General features: G+C 42.6%; 2 protein-coding genes across 6 annotated transcripts in view; one reads left to right on the top strand and one right to left on the bottom strand.

Annotated features, from left to right (window-relative positions):
- Positions 1-3,993: 3,993 nt before the first annotated feature.
- On the bottom strand, positions 3,994-8,816 carry FAM72A (family with sequence similarity 72 member A). The gene is made up of 4 exons (XM_049832276.1): positions 8,665-8,816; positions 7,570-7,647; positions 6,322-6,446; positions 3,994-5,411 (listed from the first exon to the last, which is right to left on the bottom strand). The coding sequence occupies exons 1-4, from the start codon at positions 8,814-8,816 to the stop codon at positions 5,317-5,319; spliced, it is 450 nt and encodes a 149-aa protein (XP_049688233.1). The 3' UTR covers positions 3,994-5,316.
- A 535-nt stretch (positions 8,817-9,351) lies between these two features.
- The window catches only part of SRGAP2 (SLIT-ROBO Rho GTPase activating protein 2), a 115,288-nt gene continuing 101,378 nt past the window's right edge, over positions 9,352-23,261 (top strand). For 2 of the 5 annotated variants that reach the window (XM_049832234.1, XM_049832235.1), the window contains exon 1: positions 10,406-11,120. In XM_049832234.1, the coding sequence (XP_049688191.1) occupies positions 11,054-11,120 (67 nt within the window). In that variant the 5' untranslated portion in view covers positions 10,406-11,053. Of the gene's footprint in view, positions 9,449-10,404; positions 11,121-23,261 lie in introns of those variants that run through there. The other 3 variants (XM_049832233.1, XM_049832238.1, XM_049832237.1) reach the window with 3 other exon arrangements.

Genomic DNA, 23,261 nt, shown 5'->3' with positions numbered 1-23,261 from the left:
GCTTTTGTGTATGGAACTGTCAGATGCGCCCAGTAGACACAGGACCAGTTTCTCTTTAGTTCTATGTTCCCACAGAAGTTAGGATGAGTGTCCCAAAACACCTGTATTTCTAGCATTGTCTCCTCTGTTAGTGGAAATTTCCTATTCCAAAGCAGGCCATATGCTAGAGTGGGATGAACTAATAAGCTTCTGCCATAGCACAGCAGGGAAGAATCCTAGTGTGGCTGCAGTTACGTTGGAGAGATACTGGGTTATTTTTAATTAGCACTTTCCTCCAGGAAATAAGTGTAACCAGAGAAATGCAAAAGATCAAGTCTTTTTTATCAGTCTTGCTTTATAACTGCCTGCACAAATTTCTACATACGTTGACATGCAGATGGCAGTGCCTAAGAGTGCTATGGTGCTAATTTCCCTCGTGTGGCATTACCCAGAGACATCAAGCTGTCAGCATTCAGATGACATAAGAAGTGAAGCACCAGAGATTTTGTTTGGCTTCTATTTGACCAGCTTTGTTCCCCGTTGGTTTTTTTCCCTCATTGCTGTCCAAAATGTGAGGCATGCTTTCTAATGAGAAATCAATGGAGTGCAGACTCACTTTGTTAAGCTTGTCTCACGCGTGCAAGATGACAAGAGACACTGCAGACAGCAAAGCAGCTAAAATGTCCCCTGGCTAATAGCTGCTTGGAAATGCTGATGCTTTTTCAGAGCATAGCGTAGTTGATATTTCCTGATGAGAAGAGGGAATTTTGGGTGGTGCATCAACAACTTGGAGTTAATTTCACAGGAGATGTTCAAGGCAGGCATCCTGCTTTTCTCTCTCGTCGTTCCTGTATACCGCATAAATTGAAGAGCACATCTCTCAGTTCTATGAATGCTGTATCTATGCAGGTTTGGAATAACCTGTTTTCTTTGTAGGCTTTTTATGGGTGTTTGGCTAGAGGCTATATCCACCTTGTATGCTAGAGCAAGAGAAAAAAACTAATAATGCAGTAGAAATCCAGAAACACTGGCACAGAGAAGGATCCTTGCTTTAAGTACGTGATGATCAAGTATGTGTGCTGAAGAGATTCATCTGTTCATAGACTTGCAAATGCCTGTTGGAATAGGAAGAAGTGATCCATAGCTGCAGGAACAGGTATGGTTTGGTTCTCTGTTGTAGACTTGGAACTAAGGAGACTCCTCTTCAGGCTTACACAGTTCGGGCTTTCCCTCTGATCTCTGATCGAGCCAGTGGTGCCGTTCCCTTACCATCCCTTGGCTGCTTTGTTTACAGTGCAAGTTCTCCGAGTCTGCAAGTCGCTATGCTCGTACAGCCTCTTGCACAAGAGGCACTCGTAGTTGTTAGACTATACTAGCCTGTAGACACTCCCTTAACCCAAATAATAGCACACAAAGGCTGTTTACTTGGGATATGCACTCTTCCTTGGGGTATGCTTTCAGAAACCACACAGACTGCGAACGTAATAGGGTATGTAACACTGATCTCTCATGACAAAGTAATTGAGTGATTTATAATAAATGACCATTTTACTTGACTTCAAAAAGCATGCTAGCTCTTACATGCCAGAGAGAAGAGCAGAAAAGAAAAGATAGCTTAGTAATTTCTGTCTCTTGTAGGACTCTTTCTCAGATTCAAACCCTGGGACTCCAGGTTCTGTCCTAGGAGAGGTGACCCATCTGTCATCTGGCTGGAAGTGGATGAACTGCATTCCAGGCTGCGTAAGAAGAGAGTGTCTTTCAAGTCGAACCTCCCTCAATAATCAACATATCGGTTTGTACTGATAGAGATCACATACTGAATTTCATTACAGAATGATGCTTACCATGGTCCTTGCAGCATGCTGTCTACTTGGCAGCTGCTTTGCATCCTGGAGTTGGCTGCAGTTCAGTGGTAAAAGAATTCTTAACTGTTTGTCATTGTAAAGCACTTCGGGATGGATGGTGTTACATAAATGTAAGATTATGATTAGGCATTAATCTGTACTGGAATAATGAAGAATATTTAAATATGCTTTTCCTAGCAAGCCTTATTTAATATGAAGGGGAATCAATTTATCACTGTCTTGCTATGACTTTCTCCTACGCCTCCAGCTAGTATTGTGCATTGCAGATTATGCATTGCAGGAAAGAAAATGGTTGACCATCAATGGCAGCATGATTACACAGGTCCCTGTGATTTAAAAATCAAAGTTAGTTATCCTCAGTGGCTTTTGGAATTCTACTTCCAAATATTTTCATCCAAACGAGTCCGTGACCCTGAACATTCAAGTCTGTATTACACAATATCTTATAGCTGCAGAGCTGCTGAGAACAAGCCTGGTACATTGTGTGACCGATGAGTGGCCCGTGGCAGATGCAATACCAAGGGCATTAAGGCTGGCTGCATCGATTTCAGCTGGGCTGTTAGTGCCAGGAGACTTTGGAAGTCTTGCAGAAGTGCTGACTTTGTGTCTAAAATTTAAGACCCTTTGCCTGGTCTTCAGTACCTTCTGAATAAAACCAGATCTGACTAGAGACAGTAACGTTCTTTAATTACTTGCCTTGTGTACCTTAATGAGCAGAAGAGAAAGGCTTTAGGACTTGTTTCTTGTTTTTCAGCTTTGTGCTTTGCTTTTGACTTCATCGGCTGCATGGCAAAGATCATGTAAAATTTCACTGTAAAATCCTTACCAAAGACGACAACAGCTGCCCAGCTTTTTCTGTATCAGACTGACCACAGATCCAATCAGGAAGTTGAATTGTGCTGATATATTCATTCTGGAAGTTGTCTGTCTTAATGTTCAGTGTACCAATCCCTTGCAACCATCACGTTCCAAATGGTTCACAGCAGATTCCAGGGTTGTACTATAACATATGTATCTTGTATGTCGAAGAGTACAGAGAAAACAAAAACCCCCATAAAGTAGAGACCTGAGCTGTTTTATTTCAAAGCAAGCTTTGGGTGGGGTGAAGTACTTGGCAGTGTTTCTAGAAATATTGATCTGGTTTTGTGCCAGCTGTTTAGTGTTAGATGTATCTATCATCCTGGAAAGTATTTCCTTACACAGGGTGATTCTTGGAAATTTAACCCAAAACATTAGCACCCTGTGAATAAGAAGCGGTGGCTTTACCACAAACTGCTTAGTTAGTTCTCTCTTGAATTTCAGATAAAAAGAATAAAAGTAGCCCTAGCCATGATTGGTTTGTTTGGTAACATTCATGACAGCTGGGGCAATAGATGATGTTTGTTTACTTTGTATATAATACCTACAAATTCTTTATTGTCAAAAAAAAAAAAGGATTGAACCTACTTAAAAGTTGGCTCATTCTTTATTTCAAGCTGATGCCTGGTTGAGACGAACCAGCTCAAACAGGCCTGTGTAATTAAGGTAGTTCATAGTAGAACTTCCAGTTTTATGTGTACAAACAGATAGGGAGCAAAAACAGAATTATTGACGTGATGTGAAGAAATTATAGTCCTCTACTTCTCTGTGGGAGAATAGCTCTACAGTCAGCTCTGCCACTGACACAGAGTTGACTTGGAATTGTAAGGGTTATAAATGGCAAGCGCTGAACTTGCTACAAAGCAGAATTATATTACAGGAATTCTATTTGAACTATTGTGCTACTTATACAAAAACAATCAGATGTATTTTTAGCTCATGAATTCTGTTGGAAAAGTCTTTGTGTGAGATGTCACCTTGCCAGCTTAATACTGTAGTTACAGCATGATGAAACTCATGCAGCATAGAAAACTGGCAAAAAAATGGGATGTTGTGTTATAGAGGAGTTAACTGACTAAACACCTTTAAGACTGAGAAACTGTCAGGTTTGTCAGCCTAAAAAGGAGGCGATTTCTTTGGGAGCGGGGGTGTTCTCTAAAACAAAATCATAGTAGTAAGAACCTAATTATGCAACTAATTTAATACATTGTTTTGATTATCTAATATCATTACACATCCATATTTATTACAGCCCAGAAGACTAGGTAGTCCAAAACTTTTATTTAATGAGCAGACATAACACAATAAAGTCAAAACAAGACATACACATACACACGTACATATGTATACCAATATACATTTAAACAATGCAGAAGAGGTAGTACCGTTAATTAAGAAATATATAACATGCAGTAAAAATACTAAGACAATTCATATCTGCCTTCATTGCACCTCTTCCAAGTATCACAAGAGGCTATAGAACAATGTATTCAGCACCAATCCAAACTTAAAAATGTACTCTGTACTCTTACATGATTGTACCTTGAATTTTCTGAAGGTGATCCTTCAGGGGACAGTATTTAGTTCATAAGTTAAATACTATGGCTGTAACAACTCAGATAATGAGCTCTGAATTCATTTACTTCTCACGGGAACCAGATTGTCTGTACGCTTCAGGATGTAAAGTTAGGCATTAACACCAAATATTTAACCTGGTCTCTTTTTTTCTTTCTCTAAGACAACCCCATCAGATGACTGAGTTCTGTTTTGGAGGGATGCCTACCCTGTAAGGGGAAAAAACCACCACATAAAACTGGATAGAGTTTTTGTTGACCTTAAGAAAAACTCCAGTGTAGGCTTGAAGTTCTGTTAGACAGTAAGTAACTGAAGTATTTAGGTTTTACCGGGGGGGGGGGGGGGGAAATTATCTCTGCAGAAACATGATCCTAAAAGTACTGAAAGATGAAGAAGGGAAAACTCTGTAAGATAGCCCCCCTGTACACATTCAAGAGCATCCTAGCATGCCTCAGATGCTCAGAGAACAAGCTGCTAAAAGCAGGAGAGCCAGATCATAGAGCCAAAGCTCCAATACGTTAAGCCACTTATTCAGCAACTCTGTATACTCAGAATAGAAACTCTGGGCAATGGTCTGTGTGACCACAAAAGCAGAGCTCTTTCAGAACTTCGTTAACCAGACTGACTATTTCTTAAGATTTTTAAGCTGTACTTGCAGCAAGTGAAAGACTTTGCTCTGTGAATACTGTTTTAGGAAAGAAGAAAAAATACAGTTAAGAAGAATTATCAACTGTTGAGACTTAAATGTAAAAACCAAAACAGACCTAGACCTCAGTAAATGCACCTTCCATCCGCATTTCCAGATCTAACCAAGGTGTGTCTCTAGTCCCAAGATCCACACTAGGCAGATTCAGGAGTCTAAGGAAGGCTACAGTGAAAGAGGAAGGTGATATCTTCCTTTTTTAGGATTGTTTTCCAGATTTCCTGGTTTCCTGTATCATTTAAGCTCTGACGGGCCAGCAGTAAAAAAAAAAAAAACCAAACAAAACGGCAATGCAACAAATCTAGGGAAGATACTGTAGTATATTGTAGATAACATTTATCTGATATACTCCTCCTCAGAGATGCAGGACATATCTTCATCTGTGCTTTCTTCCAAATCTGGCAAGTTGCCCCAGAGCAATACATTCACACCTGGTGGGAAGGAGGTAAGAAGACAAAGGAGGGAAAAAAAGAAAAAAGTATTTTTGGATTGTGACCTTATTTTGAAGTTTCAAACTGTCTATTTTCAGAGAAGATAACTACTCTAATCATTGCAAAACCTGGTAAGTCACGTTCATGATAAATATATCTAGACTATTTCCTATTTTTCTTCCAAAGTGATCTTGTAAGTGTTGCTGTTTACAGCATAGTTCAAAGAATAAGTCCCTGCTCACAGATGTATTTATATAGCTAATTCATGTAATTATTGATAATCCCCTCATGGCTGATTTATTTTTAAATGCATTGATCTGAAGCACAGGTGACACTGAAAGGTTTAGACAATAAGTTACTCCCATCTGCAAGGAAGAGAAATGATTTGTCAGAATGCTATGCATTCCTGAGGACTCAAGGCAAATTATGCTAGACACTTGGCATCCAAACAACACCTAGCTGAAGAAGCTAGCTAGCATGAGCTGTAACTTCAGCTTGAGTTAATGAGGACTCAGTTATATAGGGTCAAAGTGACAACATGACTCACCCAAAAAGAGTGCCCGTTGGACAGCTGCCTATGTAGCTATACATACCACTATAAATAGCAGCTGGTGGCTGTGTTCATACTAGTTATAATATTGCTTCAGAAAATCCTGACTTCTGCCCACAAAAGGGATAGGTTAAGTTTTCTGATGAAGATAAATTTCCACTTAAAAATTTTCATTTACAAAGTAGCTACAACTACCTCCCCGAAAGTAGTTTGCTAGATTAGCAATACAGTAACGCTTGCCTTATGCCTCCATATGTTACGCTCCCTCCATATGCTTTAACTATATTGAGATGCCTCATTAGAAGGAGGACTTGGAATTCAAGATTTTAAGGAAGAGAAGGAAACATATGTGTTCCTTACCAGAAGAGTCTAGTCTGTTGATGCCAAAGACTGCTTGGCTATGAAACATCCAGAAGTGGCCATTATTACAGGACAGCAGGCAAGGTTTGCAGGGAGAAATCACATGATAACCGACAATGTTACCACTAGAAAGACAAGTGAAATAATGAGCAACACAAATACCTGATGAAAAGATACATGTCGGCTTTTCCAGCTCGAACTACTGTTAAATAGCCATGGTACCAGACCATTGTGTAATGCTCCTATTTTGATAAAAGTTAAGGGAACATAGTTAAATAAGCATCTTAAATACTTAGGGAACATCTGTCAGGAGTTACAGAATATCTAAGTTTTAGATCTTTGGCTTAGAGAACCATTTAGTAACCTAAATTGTGTAATCCAGATTAGTTTACATACCAGCAAATGGTGTAGTTTCTTTTTTTTTTTTCCTTTGGAAGGCCAGTGATTCCATTGGAATCAGTGTAGAAGTTCATCATGCACATAAAATCCATCTGTACAGAGGCACTGTACATGGGAGGATATCAGTAGTAGGAGTAATGAGACTGAGAATACTGAAGCCTTATCTACTCTCCTAGGTTGAGACCTAGAACAACTGTTTTTCTACTTTCTCAGTCATGCACTCCAGTGAGATATTTCTGTTTCTCTAATTCTAAAAAATAAAATACTGTGTTCCTATCACCCCCCCCCCCCACCCCGTTTAAATCTGAACAAGGTAAAAGTCTTGATTATGAAGCCAAAAGTATCATCTCAAATAACTGTGAGCTACTTGAGAGTTGTTGTTTTCACTCTTAAATATCAGGCATTAATAAAGAGGATAAAAGAACTCCAAGAACTTTAGTGACAGCATGTTCCATCTGCTAGCAACAACTAGATCTGCCAAGAGGATGTTCTATTAATTAGAATATGAGTAACTACTTCTTACTGTGGCCTTATTCACACAATTATCTCAGTGTTGAAGCAGACATTTAATCAGGCAGGTGGCATGCAAAGCTTTCCCATATACTCAGACTACTGACAAGGTTGTCACATTTCCACTTGGGACTTGCACAGAAATAGACTGGCAGCCATGCCCAGAAGTAGTGGGCTGAGTTTCTATCAAACAGCATTAAAATTGAAATAGAGTATGCAATCTGTTCATTCATCCCTTAACTCTTGCGCTGCAGTAGTCTGCAGTGAGAAGGTTAAACAGTATCGCGTCAGCACATACATGCTTGAGGAGGTGTTCGTGTCATTGAATGGCACACTTACCACTTTAAACACGCGATGTTCTTCAGTTTGCATTTGCAGATTTCAGTAAAATAGCAACTTCCGATGAAATCAACAGTACTAGATGGGAAGAAAGTAAAAATACAGAAGTTCAGGTGTGGCTATGATTAAAACTATAAAGTTTTGGTAATACTAGTCTGCAGTCGCAACAAAGTGATGTTGCCATTACGGTCTCCTGTGGTTTTATTTTAACCTTTCCCAAGAGCACACAATACGTTTTTCCTATCAGCTACCAGCCATTCTCATATCGAAACAAAAAGAGGACCCATGAGATGTTACATTAATGTATCGTAAGTCCTCTCAAATTAGATCAGAAGGCACCACTGCTCTCAGTACTTCCTAAGGCTTGCAGGCTTGGCCCTGCTGCTGGCTGCGTGGCACTATCTGTCCGACATCTGATTATAGACGTTGCCCTGGTTCCTGGCAAGTCTCAGCTAAGACTACAGAACAATAGCTTAAAGGCTAGGACATCTAAAACCAAACCTTTGATTTCTTATCTCCTTTCTAACCCCTACTTTCTTATTAACATGCCATTTTGCAATCTTATTTCCTTAGCATTCAAATATTCTTATGGGAAAGCAACAAGCAACTGACTTGGAGGAGAGTCGTGCTGGAACCAGCGCAAGATCAGGTTTGTTCTGTTTACAGGTATTTGTTTCAAATTCTCATCTTAAGGAAGGAGCTGGAGGAACTTCCCAAGGCTTCCTGAGCCTACGTCTTCCCCACGAATAGATTAAATTAGACTTTTCACTTGCTAGAGGAGGGACGGCCTTGCTCTCGCTGTCCCGCCTTGGCTTCCCCAGGCCTGAAGGAACTGCGAACGCAGGAACGGGTTGAATCGTGCCCTTTGGGGCCCTTTTCCTGGTGACACCACGTTTGCAGAAGGATCTTTGAGGCACCCGGCCGGCCGCTGAGCACCGTGCGGCCTTGTGGGCCCCAGCCGAGCCCGCTCCCTGCGGGGCAGGCCCGCGGCCCCGAGGTTGACAGGCTGCAGCTCCCGGGCCGGCCGTACCCCGCCGGAGGGACCCCCGTAGGGGAACCAACCGCCCCCCTACCCCGCGGGGTCCCGGCGCTTACCCCGAGGGCGGGATGTCGGTGGAGTAGAGGTCGATCTCGGTGTCCGCCAGCAGCACGGCCTTCATCCCCCGCGAGCTCAGCACCTGCTGGCAGAAGCGGCAGCACAGCACGGCCACGCACCGGTCCTCGAAGGTGCAGCTGCTGGTTGACATGGTGGGGGGGGCTGGGGGGGGGGGAGGACGGACACCTCCGGGCCAGGCCAGGCCGGGCCCCGCCGCCGCCGTTCCCCGTCCCGTCAGGACCCGACCGCCGCCAACGGCCACGCTTCCATCTGTCAGTTTGAATTCCCGACCTCAGTCTCCTATTGGGCGCGGCGGGCCCCGCCCTCCCCATCTGATTAGTGGAGATCGGCGGCGGGGCCCACCCCCTCCTTGCAGGGCCGTTGGAGGAGACGGGTGGTACCACCCCTACCGCCTGGATATTGGCGGAGGGGCACGCCCGCCCTTGCTCCCATTGGCCCAGCCGGCAGCCTCTTTGCATGACTCGCCCCGCCCCTGCGCAGTCCTTGGGGCGGAGGCTACTGCGCTCCGCCAGGCCCCTCCCACCCCCGTCCTGGCGGGGCGGTGCTATGGGTGCCGAGCGGCGGGAAGAGGGGTGGGCCCAGCTGACAGACGAAGCCCTCTGGTTGGCCGGAGCGCCCGTCGCTCCTTGCCCAGCTCTCTCCGTCGATTGGGCAGGCCGCGCGGCGGGGCGGGCCGGCGGCAGGGCCGGTGAGGGGGACCGGGTGGCGGGCGCCAGCGGCCGGAGGACGCCCGGCTGCGGGAGGCGGCTCCGCAGCGCCCAGGTAATCGCCCCGCCTCGGCCGCCGGGCCCCGTCCCCTCCCCTGCCAGCCCGCCGGGGGCCCCCCGAGCTGCCCCCCGAGCTGCCCCCCAAGCTGCTCCCGTCGGCCGGCCGGCCCCACCGCCTCCCCTCAGCCTCCCCTCAGCGCGGCCCTGAGGCGGGGCGCGGGGCCGCGTCCCTCAGCCCCGGCCCCCCCTCTACCCCCCCCCCCCCTCCCCGGGACCCCCCCACGCTTCCTCTCCCCGCCGCCCTCATTGTTCTTCCCGGGCGGGATGCGGATCCGGCGGGTGCCGTGTTTATTTATTTCTTCCTTCTATAAGCGCATCTTCCGCGGGGAGGGAGGGGGGCGGGGGGCTGCAGCCTCGCCCCCTCTGTCCCCCGAAAAAAAAGGGGGGGGGGGAAATAAAATTAAAAAAAAAAAAAGACGGGAGAAAAGTTGTGTCCCGCCGTCCCCCTGCGGGCAGGTTTCCGCCTGCCTCGCACATGCCGGGCTGCGGGCCGGCTCTGAGCCATGCCCCGGCGAGGGGCCGCCGGAAAAAAACCCAAAACGAAACACCACAAAAACCCCAAACCCAAAAGAACCAAAATTCCCCGGAGCTGCCGAAGGAAAAGCTGCGGATGGAGCCGCGCCGCAGGGGACGGGTCTGGTGTGGCGGGGAGCTCCCGGGCTGGTCCTCCGGCTCCCAGCCGCTGGTGTGGCTGCGGGCTGGGGTGCAGATTTGCAGCGGAGGATGCTGCAGCTTGGGCAGGCTCTGGCTCTTCTTCCCCCCCCGTATTGCTGCTCGTTTAGAGAAGGGCTTTTTCTCTGCGCAGGCTGGTTCCCCTCCCCTCCCTTCCCTCGCTCCCCTGGGGACCCCGCTTTCCAAATGAGCCCCTTCTCCCCCCCCCTCCCCACTCCTTGGGGCTGGCTGCCATGTAGGCGTTTTCCCTTGGTTACCTGGCCGGTCTGCATTTCTAACCTCATGCTGCTGCTTAAAGGACAATTTGCAATGTCAGGGCAGCTTTTCTTTCAGTCACAGATTTTGGCTGCGCATCTTGCGACTGCTGGCTGCAGGCTGTAATTCTCTACATTTTTTATTTTTTTTTTAATTTTTTTTTTTTTATTTTGCATTTGCAGGCAAGCAAACCAAAGAAAACGGCTTCTTGTCCTCCGTTTCTGCTCTCGTTTGGGATTTGATTTGCATCATCTCTGAGCCCATTTGAAAAAAAAAAAAAAAAAAAAAAAAGAAAGGCAAACCAAACCCACACAAAACATGTTGTGCGGAAGGACTTCCACTCCCTGGCTGTGCTATTAACGTTAGCAATCAGGAAGAGCCTTTGGGGGCTGCAGGATCTTGCTAGTCTGATGCTGCTGCTAAAGGTTTTGGTGCAGGGAGACAAAACTGCTGCCTCTTCCATCCACTGATCTCTTAACATCTGCATTTTGCTGCTGCTGTGCTCCGTCTCACACCCTCTCTCCATGGACTGATTTTTTTTTTTTTTTTTCCTTTTTGTGGGGGGGGAGGACAAGCGGAAAATCAAGGCATTGCACTGAGAGGAGCGAAATTGCATTTATATCTTGTGTTCTGGTGGATCTGTTTTGAGGTTAATCTTTTTGGAAAAGAAAACATGACGTCGCCAGCAAAATTCAAAAAGGATAAGGAGATCATAGCTGAATATGACACTCAAGTTAAAGGTAGGAATGGTTTTATTTTCATCTCTTTTGCTATTGCAGTCCTGACTTGCAATTGTAGGAGTTTGCAGTAGATGTTTGGGTGGGGAAGGGGGAAATCATTTGCAGATTGCCTGGAATTTGCAGGGCTTTTTCATAATACAATGCTGGATCGGGTTTGCAATGCTTTTTCTCGTCCCCATGGGGTAGGTTCCTACTATGGTATTGCTGTTTTAAGGTATCACGGTAAGGGCTTTTTTGCAGAATATAACAAATCTTTGAGTTCCAAGAGATCCATATTTTTCTGTCTGCTGTTCTAAAATATGGCTTTGCATTTGAAATATGAGAGCCAGTTAATTGCTTTTTAATCCTCCTCCTATCATGGGAATCTTTTAAAAATCTGTGTAGTGTCAGAAGAGCATATTTCTACTGGTAGTAACAGGGACTGTGCTGAGGGTCCCTGTAAAGCTGTTTGTGCTAGAAAGTTCCATTATTCAGGATTTTGCTCTTGCTGAGTCCATAATATTACTGCTTGGTTTTCCTTACTCTGCTCTTGGGTGTAACACCTTAAGGTTGCAGAGTATGTGTGTGTGTATATACACGCATATATATGCATACGTATATAAATGAATAAAACGAATGCATCAATGTTATTCCCACCATCATAAGAAAGGTAATAAAGAGTCAGAGGCATATTTGCAATGATCATGCAAGTCTTCTGCAGAATTCAGTTGGCTGGGTTTCAGGCTATCATGTGTCCTAGGTTAAAAAAAAAAAAAAAAAAGGATCGTGAAATGTCTACTTAGCTTCTTATTTTTGCAAAGTTTTCAAGATAACGCTTATTTAAAAAAAAATTATGGCTTGTGTGTGGCTTGATGTATTGCTTTTAGGAAGTTATGAGATATAGTGATTTATCTAATCGGTTAAAACTTGCTTGGTATGCTCATAGCATGCAGGAAAGATGGCCTTCGGGCAGGGTTGATTGAGTTAAATCAATGCGATTTAAAAAAATGTGATTTAAATCTGAGTAGGAAATCTAGATTAAAACTGACAATTAAAATATTGTTTTGCAATTATGTACTTTAGTTATTTTTCCTACTGGGGGGGCTGCTTACTGGTTGCAAATCATTAAAACACGTAGTCCTACAAGATGCATGCCCTGCACTGACCCTAGCACTCTGTACCTAGAAGTAGTTTTGACATTTATGTTAAAAAATGCTTACCTGAGCAAATACAAGGTTCGGTAGGAATTTTTTTTTTTAAATTATTTTTGGAGTTCTTAAAGTTAGAAATGGAGAAGAGCGTGTTTCTTTTTTACTAGTTTAGTTTCTATTCCTGTTTTCTAGCTGTCTTTGGAAATGGGAATTAAAGTCAGCGTAAAATTAGAGGCTTATACGTTCTTTCATTATTTACCCCATCAAAATGTGCATGATGGACACAAGCTTGTAGTCACAGTATTTGTGAATTGGACGCAATAATAAGAAACAAGGCTTCAGAATTAGCAAAGCGCATCTTCTCACCTCTCAGTTTTTTTCATGCATTAGAAAAGAAAAGAAATCTTTCCCTTCCTTTTCAAGAAAGAGACAGACAAGATGGGTAAAATGGAAATGAGCCTTCCCTGTGTTCAGAGACCATTACTGCCAAAACTCAGTTCATCTCTCAAGGTGCTTATGCAGAGACCTGTCAGTTAGCCTGTAATTGTGGCCCCACAAGTGAATTGTTGTAGTAGCATATAGATATTTTGTTTTGCTTTTTGCCTTGTAAAAAGTTCCTATCTTAAATATGTGAGGTTAAGAAGACCAGAACTGTGTAAATGGATCACGAGGTGCAGGGAGAAGGGGGCTTCCGTCCTGAATTAGTGACTAGGGCAGCTACGAGTTTGTCTTTGGATATTCATCCCTCTTGCAGTTCAGCTTTCCCTGCCCCGGGGAATCCAGAAGCGGTAGCCCCAGAAGTGGCTAATGGGAGGTGTCAATCCATCTGCTCTTCCCTTGAGAGGGAGGTGTACCTGGGACAAACAGCTCAAAAATTCACATGACAGTGGGGTAACAATCCTCTCCCCCATCACCTAATTTGTTTCAAAGTACAGGGGGGAGCTTCCCTGCTCCACTGAGCTTCAACATTTCACAGCCTGCTTTGACAATGGGGGTCGTTGTCCCTTTGCTTTTAGGTGTCAAGTTTGGGGGGAGACTTTGAAGTTATATATGCTCCTCTTAAAATTTCATGAAACTTGCTTTACATCTCATAGATACCTTGGCTCTTGAGTTGGATGGTGATTTGGCTCTATAGGGAAGCTCTCATGAGCGGTAAGACCTCTTGCCTCTAATTCCAGAGGTGTGCTGGTCTCTCTGCCACGGTGGGAAGATGACACGGTACTAAAGACACACTTAAATCCAAAAGTGTGGTGCTTGCCTAATCATTAAACATACCATGGTCCTTACATAAAAATTTTGGTGTCTTGATCAAATTCTGACTTTAACTGTGGGAATGGCGTAGAAATGGTGTTAACTTTGATTATGGGTTGTTTGGTATCTTTTCTCTTGTGTTGTGAAATGATGCCATGAAGCAGTCATTGTAGGAGTGAGATGAATCAGGTGTTGGCGTGCTACATAAATTGTAAGGTGTCATCTGTTTCTCAGGTGAGAAAACTGTGGTATTTTTTACTGGCATTTAGAAACTTGCTGCAATTTTTTGCTACGCTCCACTCTGGCTGTGCATTGGAAGCTGTGTTTAGAGGCTTCATTTAAAACCATTAATCCACAAACATACTCAAGCACTTTAAATTACTACTAATGGAATGATTGAGCTTTGTTTAAAAATTGAATAGTCTTAAGTTGTTAATCAAAAACTATTTAAAGAATAATTTGGTTATGGTTAATAGATTGTTGTTAGGCAAATTTTTGATTTTCTGTTACTGAATGAACTTGGTAATTTTTCTTGTAAAAGGTGTGTGGGGGTGACAGGGTGTCGATGAGTGAAACTTTTTGTTCTCCCGTTGCCATGCGCTATAGGTATTTGTTGTCCTCTTCCAACAGCCAGTTCTTTGCCTCTTGTGGGTTGGAGTTAGCTCTTCCTGTGGTTTGCACACGCAGCTAATGGCAGGGGACATCAATATTAGGAGGAAGTGAATTTCTGAAGATGAAGACTGTTTACCTCTTACACATGAGACTTACTGTGCAGAAGCTAGAGGACACGGAGGGAGGGATGTGTTTTTTCCTGATTACTTGTGCACTGTGGTTGAGGACAAGTTTTGCAGTCTTGTAGGTACTGGTGCAGTGCATCCATCCGTGGAGGCTGCTGGAACCAGACTGGATACAGCCTTGAGTTACGTGGTCTGACCTTATAGCTGACCACTGGAGGTTGGGGCTGGATGACCTCCTGAGCTCCCTTCCAACCTGAATTGTCCAATGATGCCATGGTCTCCAGTATCTGGAGGTTCAATTACAAACTCGATGTCTTCTGCAGAAGTGAGTTAACCTGCAGAGGTGTCCAGACTGGGTAGCCTTCCTCAACAACTGCACTGACCTTGAGTTTTTTGCCTCTGGATGATGCAAGCAAAATTTGCGTTTTATTTGGTTGCATTGGCTGTGCTATCTGCACTTGAATGTTTCATGCTGTTGGGAGAGGAGAGGTTGCCAGTATTGGAGGGCTCTTCTTGCAAGACTTACTGAGAGTGCCTCTCTCTTTGAGGAAACTCTGAAATGGCTGCGTGTCATGTTGTAGGAATTCTCCTGACAAGATGACATGGGGTCAGCAGGGGAGGGAAGTGCTGCTTTGATACGTTTCTGTACCATGTGCTCACAAAGATTATGAGTTCTGTGAAGCTGGAAAGTGAGATTCTGTGGTCTCCATATGGAGCCTTTGATATCTCAAGCTCATCCCCTTGTCTGGATTGTCTCTCCCAATTCCTTTGTGCAAGTTGCGGTAAAGCAGAGATAATTAATTTATGCTGTGTAGTGTGTTCCATATGAGATTTGGATGCTGCCTATCTATGCCCGACCAAGGACTGTCAGACTGTTTTTAATGTATTAAATTGGAGTGTACATTTGCTGAGGAAAGAACCGTCAGTGATTTATCTCTTAATTCTTCTTTTCTTTCTCCTCGTGTCCCACAAGAGCCTTATATTTAATTAGTTTGTATAAAGCTTCAGTAAATAGCTTCATGGTTTGGGCTACAGAAATCTAATACTGAAATTCTTTACACAGCAAGGGTTCATAAGCCACTTCTGTCCTTGAGTAGTCTCTAGCAAAGGTTAAAATGCATCTCTTGCAGCACAGCCCAAAAAGCACTAGGAGTATGAAAAATAGATGAGGTAATTTGTAGCAGGAGCAAGCACGGCACAGAGGTGGCTGCATGGTTATTTAGCAGTGTGTGTCTTGAACTAAGAGAAGATGCCCGATATGAACTTCAGGCAAGCCTCTCAGCTGCCATCAGATTCAGGCTACTATAATGTCTCAAACTTATTTTTTAATCTCCTAAAAATTGCTGATAAATTTCAGATAAGTCCCTTTTTCTTTTCTGGGTTGAACAACTGATAGTGTATTTGATCCGATTGTGATCTTTTGCCTTAAATGCTGCATACGAATCTCATTCTTATGGTACATCTTCTGTGTGCCTTGATTGATGGGCAGCAGTTTTTAATCCTGATAAACTCTTAGGAGTGGTACAGACCTTCTCTGTGTGAAAGGTTACAAAAGTAGTTGTGATTGGGTCAGCAGCTGTAATTTGGGGGCTAGAAAGGAAGTGTGATGCTTTTGGTGGTGATTTGAAACAAAACTGGCATTTCTCTCAACTGTTGAAAGTTTTCTTGTTAACACTGCACATGCAGCGCTTGTCTACAAAGAAGGTATTTGTAGAACTATCTTTAGATTTTTTTAGATCAGTGAATTGAAATCACTGTAATTTATTTTGTTCCTAAACCTGTGCACCTAGGGATTTTCAATACCGTTGACGTTAACGTATATATGATGATTTGTGTTCGTCTTCTGTTCAGGTCACCAAGTTGGTCGCTGCACACTATGACTGTGTTTGCACATCCAAGCACCATGTATGTGTGCCTTCAAGAGTTATGGCTGAGCTCTTGGCCACTTCTTTGGCAACGCCTATTTGATACACTGTGTAAATAGACTTTTCAGCCATGCACCCTGGTGTGGTTGAGTGGAATAGTTTTAAATTTTGAGATTTTGAGTTTGTATGTATTGGATTACCATTTACATTTAAAATGTAAAACTACCTTTTAAGGGGTTTTTACAGTTAATCATTACTCTGTGCGTGTAAGTGATTCCATTTGTTTGCAACAATGACTTGCTCCAAACTCCGGCTATGGGATTGCTGTAGAATCATCTGTTTTTCTGCAGTTCTTGATAGTGCTAATCCCTTGAGTTTTGGAGCTGGATTGGGCCAACAAAGCAGCCTGCTGCCAGAAAGGGGGAAGGGGCTGTTGGGAGACTGGTTTGATGTTACAGCAATAGTTTGTATTTCATTTCGTCCTATGTACAGTTCCTGCTAATGGATTATTAACGAGAATGGAAAGAGGTGAAAGAATGCAGAGTCTTCCTTCTTTCCACTGCATGTCCAAAATCCCTCTGTTGCAGATTCATCAAGTACTGCAAGACTAGAGACCAAAGCTGACCAAAAGGCTCGGTCCACTTAAGTGTTGCAGTTTGTTCCAAAAGCAGAAGCAATTGCCAGTGTAACTCCAGTAGGGTTTCTATAAAAAGTTTACTAGTGATAGCCAGTTTTCCCTGACTCCCAACTAAGGGAGCCCTACGACATTTTTCCTTAGCTCTAAATTATTTCCTTTCGCAGTAAGGGTACACATTAGTATCTTTTCCTTTTTCTGTTAGTTAAAAGGCTTGACTTTTCTTTTTTTTTGTTTTTAATGCTTACTAATTTTTGCCCATTTTGGGAATTGGAAGAACTTATTTGCCTGGTCAACTTTTTCAGCTGTCTTTATGAAGAGTGAAAAATCTAAACCTTTGTTGAGATGGAAAGTATGTTTAAACACATGTTCTTTTGAATAGCTTTTGCTATGCCATGCACAGTTGATACTCATTACTTAGGACTTTATTTAGTTCACTTTTGTATGACTTTTGCAGATTTCATGCCTTCTTTTTGAGAATTTCTACAACATCATGGGAGTCCTGCTCTCTGAATATTGTCAACGTTTTATAGGCGATGGAAGCAAATGCAGAGTTATGGTTTGATTTGCTGAGGGATAAAAAAAGTATGGGAGAAAATGGGAGAAAGGGTCTTGACTTCACAGTAATTCCATCATTAGAGACCGTTCTTCATTTCTACTTTCTCCTTTTCTTCCAAAATAGCAATATTACAGAAGACAAAACAGGATCTTCTTTTTGTGAAATCTCTAGGTAGTGGTCAGTGAAACTCTTGATGTGAGTGTTTAAAGTCAGAAAACACATGTGGATATAGAGTAACTGTGTCAAGGAAGCTCAGCTGGTATTTCTTCCAAGTAGATGCTGCAGATGGATTTGAACCATTTAAAGTAGTATTTTCTTGCCATCAAAGTAACTATTTACTGTTGTTAAACTCTAAAGCTTCTGATGCAGTCATTTTGCTTTGAGTTGATACAGTGAGAGTTAATTGTTGCTTGGAGAAAAATAAGGGGCTGGGAATTTAAAAAAAAAAAAAAAAAAAAAGAAATCACTTCCTCTGCGATTCCGAATGTAAAAGCATCATGTGTTTATAAGAGCTAGAGTTATTTGGGAGTGCTGCTTGCACTCTGAAGCAGCGTGGGCATGATGTTAGGATGGCAGCATGCAGCCTGTGGTGAGCCTAGATGAGAGTCAGTGACAGGCAGCATCACGAAGATGCGCACGTCGGGAGAAACGAGCATTTGCTGTTCTTTAACCAAGCAAGGCAGCAGAAATGGAAGCAAGTATAAATGTAAATGTGAGCTGTGCCTGGGTGTAAATCTCAGCTGATATGCCTGGCACAGCCCTGCAGTTTAATCTACTGTGTACCCTTTTGTATGCTGCAGCATGCTGCACAGAATAGTGCAGTAAATCTTTGGCATAAACTACAAGCAGCAATTTCTCAAAACATTCATAGGGTTCCCCCCTCTCCTTTAATGAGCGCTTTTTCTCCAACGTTTTCTCTCAAGGTGTTGCTAAACATGGTGCAAAAATTCTTAGGTCTTAAGTGTTTTCAGCATGCCACAGAAACAAGTTTTGCTTCACATTTATTTCTGTGAAATCAGCTGAATTAGGCCAGGGGAGCTGCCTTATCCTGTGGCACATAAGCAGCTCCTGGCTTTTTGACTCTTGAGAAGGAGCCAAATAAACAGATTAACTCTAAACCAAGAGTGGATTTTAATCTACAGTCGTGAAGTGCTGTGGCAGGGTGATTTGGTCAGTCCTACTGAGTTTGAAGTTGTTTTGTTTGGTTTTTTTTTGTAGGACTTTCCAGGAAGAGCCTTTTGGCTTCCCTTCTTTTAAGTAGGGAAGGGTTTTTGGTTTGTTTTTGTACCACTGTAATTGGACAACAGTTTGCATGCAGAGAGTAAGACATAGAGCTATGCAATTTATAGATGAGGAGTGCTTGCAAATTGAATCTACTTAAAATAACAACAGTTGTTGCCTGGGAATTAGTCCCTGACTCTTTCTTTGGTCCAGTCCCACTGCAGGGACATACTCTGACGGTCCCGTGAGGAAGGGGGGTTTGTTCCTGATGGACCTGTAGCTGCCAGAATTGCTAAACTGCTCACTCTGAACAAGTGGATCGATTGTTTTCTAACCAAAGATCCGAAACCTCAGTCAATCAAAACATTCTAGGCATTAATTGATCCCCTCGTTCCCCTTCTCAGCAGGGAGGGAGTGATCCATGCAGGGCAGGAGGAAACCAAATTGATGGACAATTTCAAGGAACTTTCTGGGCTGTGGCACGTTACATATGGTTATGCCTTTATTTGAGGAATATTTAAGATGCCTGTTGGTTGAGGTTTAAATATAGCGGGATAAGTTACTCTTGTGTCTTTGAGGATGCTCCTACTCATTAGCACTTAATTTGTGCTAGGTGTTACAGGAAATGCCACAAAATCCTCTTCTTTATGCAGGTTAACACTGGAGCAGTGCTCTTGCTATTCTACTGCTAAGAGTATCTGGTATCTAAAATGCATTTTACGTGATGTTCTTTCTTTTAGGAAACAAAAAACCAAACAAACAAAAAGAAGAGTTATTCACATGTTTCATTAGTGCTCTTTGTTATTAAACTATGAAGAAATATTTTAAAGAAAAAGAAATATTGATACTTTGGATCCAAGAACCTTCCTCTCAGCTACCAGATGTAGTTATTCAACTTGGGCAGTACTGTGGCATCCACAGACAGCTGGTAGCTGTTGTGTGCTCACTGGCATACGGCAATTTTCCTTCCTCCATCCTGGTCCATCTGGGGAGGGCTGTCTTAAGTGTTTTACTTGGTAATCACAACTATGATGAGTTAACTTCTAAGGCTATTGATGGCACTATGTGTAACTATCTGGGCAGTTTTGATCAGTGAACAGAAATGAAGCTTTCTAGAAAACATGGTCTTCCACCTTCTTGGAAACCCACAGCGGTATCATATGCTTACAAAGCAGAATTTGGACACACAGCACAAAGGCAGGCAGAGTGAAGTTTACTAAGATGCTGACATGCCTGCCCTCTGAAAGGGCTGCTTTCCTGACCGGAACATTTGGTAAATCCACTGACAGCGTTCTTTGATTTATTTATTTATTTGTTTGTCATCAGTAGATACAAATTCAGTTCTATGGACCGTAAAGCAGATCTATTACAGGTGTGTTTTGAAGGGTCCTGTCTGATGAACGTGAAGTGCTTTGAAAGCTCAGGACAGAAAACATGTAAGTAAGAAGCAGCCATTATTACTGTGAAAAAAATTTGTCTCAGTTTTTGTTAATATGTCCAGTGAATACATTAATGAATGATAATGACAAATCATACTGTACTAAGTGTTTTATGGACTGTGGAGGTACAGAGCTCTGAGCAGGCCTGTGGAGGTTTCTCCTCTGCCTTCGATAACCAGTTACTCAGAAATTTAATAAATGAATATCTCTGTGAAGTGGTTTTGGAAAGGAGCCTGGTTTTGCTTTGGTCTCTTTAATGAAAGTAACTCTTCCTAACTTTTCTATGTTCTCTCCATCTGTTGAAGAAGGAAGCCTGCTTTATCCCATTTACCCTTTAAAAAAAATGATCAGTAAACCACCAGTATTTCTGTTGCATAGTGGCCTGCTTGTACCCGTCTGTGTCCCAGCTCGACGGGGCAGACGCCGGTGCTGTAGAAAGATGCTGAAATATGAACAAAAGACTTTGCCAGTAAATGACTTAAAAGTGTGCAGCTGGAAAAGGGAGGGGGAAAGGGTTTCTGTGCTGTATTTAGGGAGGAACAAATACAACACTACAAAGGTCACAGGATACAGTAATGATGTTTGGATGGAAACTTAACTTGCTATGAATGAAATTGTGCTCTTGAGTTTTCCCCCTGGAGCTGAATGTCTAAAAACTCTGAATACTTCTTGTTCTGTTTCTTTTTTTTTTCCTTTTCTTTTTTTGGCTCTTGTGAGCTACCATGAGTTGTACTATAGAAATGAAAAAAAAATTGAAAAATGGAGGACGGACAGCACCCACACATGTGCTAGGAGAGTCTTAAATACACTAATCTCTATTGGGTTAATCAGAGCTGTGACAGTATTAATTTCTGGTTACTCTAGTACAACTGTTGCAAGTCAAAGTTTTGTCTATGCTAAACAAATGTGTAAGGTTTCTTAGCAGGGAACTTACTGTGTTACCAAAGTCATCAGCACTACTGACCAGGATTAGATAAACTCAGAACTTGCACTGAGCACCCTTTGGAGCTGACTCTTGGACCCCTTGAGTGTTGGTTTTATTTCCTGTGTGGTGTGAAGTCTTGTTACTGATTGCTAAATTGCCTTTTCTCTTTCCATGTGCTCTTATCCCATCCAGATTGCCTGTATTTTCTCTGAGGTTGGTTTGATCTTTTATCAATCCATATGCTGTTGTTACCTTCCATTATATGATTAATTTCTGCCTGTAATGATAAATTACTTTACCAAAAAGTGTAAGAGAGATCCTTTTATTTAGCCCAGTTATCTAATGCCAAGCTCATTCATATGCATTGTCTTCATACTTAAGGAATTAATCTTTACTTAGGCTTTAAATCAAATTATTTCTCCCATCCCCATCAAAATGATCTTGACAGAAGATAGCTGTGAAGGGCTTCTCGCATCCATTAATTTCAGCCTTTCACTCTTTCTCCCCGGAAACCTTCGCTAGAAGTGGCCTCCCCCAGATGTGCCCCTGAAAGTTCAAGTAGTAAGTTTGTTTCAGGTTTAAAACAAGGGAACAAATTCTGGCACTGGCCTCTCTGGAAAATCCCTATAGGTGGTAGTCTTTTATGTACTGAAAGCAGTGACAGCTGTTGCCAGCAAATGAGAAAGTGTTTTGGTTTGGTTTGGTTTTGGGTTTTTACTTTATTTTGTTCTGAAACTTGGAAGTTATTTTCTGGTTAACATATTCTAACAGTTGGTCGTTCTTGCTGTGATTTATAAATTTCCTTGACTGTTGCTGATTAATTTCTAGCTTAAACTTAAGGAGCACCCATGGTGGGAGTATTACAGTACTGCAGTCTTGGAGGAGAGAAGGCTCTGTCAGTATTTTGGGAAGGAGCTTGCAATCGCCAGACCAGCATGTACAGAGTGGACGAGTACGTTTTTCTGCTGCTGGAGGTTTCTCCAGAAAGCAGCATCTGTAACTTGTGAAGTTCCATAATAAATACTTGCTGTAAGCTGAAAGAGCAGCTATAATTTTCTCCGTACTCTGTTCCCTCTTCCAGCTCACTCACATCGTTTCAGTGGTTTTATGATTAGGCTTCACGCAAATAGTTTTCATTCATGCCCCACCCTCTACCAAACCCAGAGCAGCACAGCCAGCTGCTATGGTTGGGATGAAAGTGCTGCTAATTTGCTGTTACCTTTAGTTTAAGGATTCTGGATCTTGTGAAAGGTTTGCTGTTGTCCTTGCTGTAAAAAGTTATTTATATGTTGACTATTTAAACACATTTATCAGTTCTCAAAGATCCATGCCTCTCCTTTCAAGAAGAAGGTTGCTTTGAGACCTTACATGGAAAGGTGCGTGCAGAGGATGACAGCTGTATGTATCTATAGGACAGAGTAAGGTGATTTCACACACACACCACCCCCCCCCCCCCCCCCCCCCCCCTCCGAAAGTGATCAGTATTCAATCAGCCTTGCTTGGGCTGTCTGTTGTGGAAAGGTTACGCTATGTTTACAGAGCTACTTTGAATCTTTGACAGTGATAGTGAGAATAAATTCAACTCTTTTCACTAAGGGCTCTCTTGATGTACAAGGCAAACAGGTTCCTTTTCCTTCCCTGCCTTCCTCCCCCCCCCCCCCCCCCCCCCCCTTTTTTTTTTTTGGCTTCAAGTCGTGTGTCTCTCCTAAAGCTTATTTTGTTAACAAAACAAAGATCCCCCTGAAGCCTCACTATGCATGCTTTTAGCTTATGGCAATAATATTAAAATCTGTTGACCATTAACTTTTTAGAGCACAGGTGTTTTACATAGAGTGGTTTTTATCAGATATATGGGAAGCTCTTTTATTTTTATTTTTTTTATCTTTCAATGTATGAAGTGTTTATTTACTTTGGAGAGGTGAGTTTGTTTTTAACTAGCCCAAACAAAATGCCTGTTCTTTTCAATATGCTAAAGAGCTATTCAGCTGTATCGTAAACCTCTTGCAGTTCATATTTTATTACTGCATCACTTTCTAAAGTCCTCTTTCACTTAACATCTTAACTCTACTTAGGTTTCAGTCTTTCAGTGACCCCTTGCCAATCAGTGAAAGTGAGGGCATTCATGCATAATTATAACTGAGAACTCTTGCATCTTTGATATTAAAACAAAAAAAAGAAGCCCAAAAGCCAGGGTTGTCTTCTGTGGAATTCTCTGATTCTGAAACTTCCTGTGGCATATTTTAAGCATTATAGACATTATTCCTCAGCTACTTTGAAGCTAAATAAAGCAAATTATTTCTGGGTATAACTGTGGGTATAACTGTATATGTATTTATAACATGCATGTAATAACAATTAACTTTCTTTTCTCTTTAAAATT

Source organism: Accipiter gentilis, chromosome 29 (genome assembly GCF_929443795.1).
Source record: "Accipiter gentilis chromosome 29, bAccGen1.1, whole genome shotgun sequence".
Classification (NCBI taxonomy): Eukaryota; Metazoa; Chordata; class Aves; order Accipitriformes; family Accipitridae; genus Astur; species Astur gentilis.
Note: the sequence above shows the minus strand (reverse complement) of the source record. Positions and strands in the feature narration are given on the sequence as shown.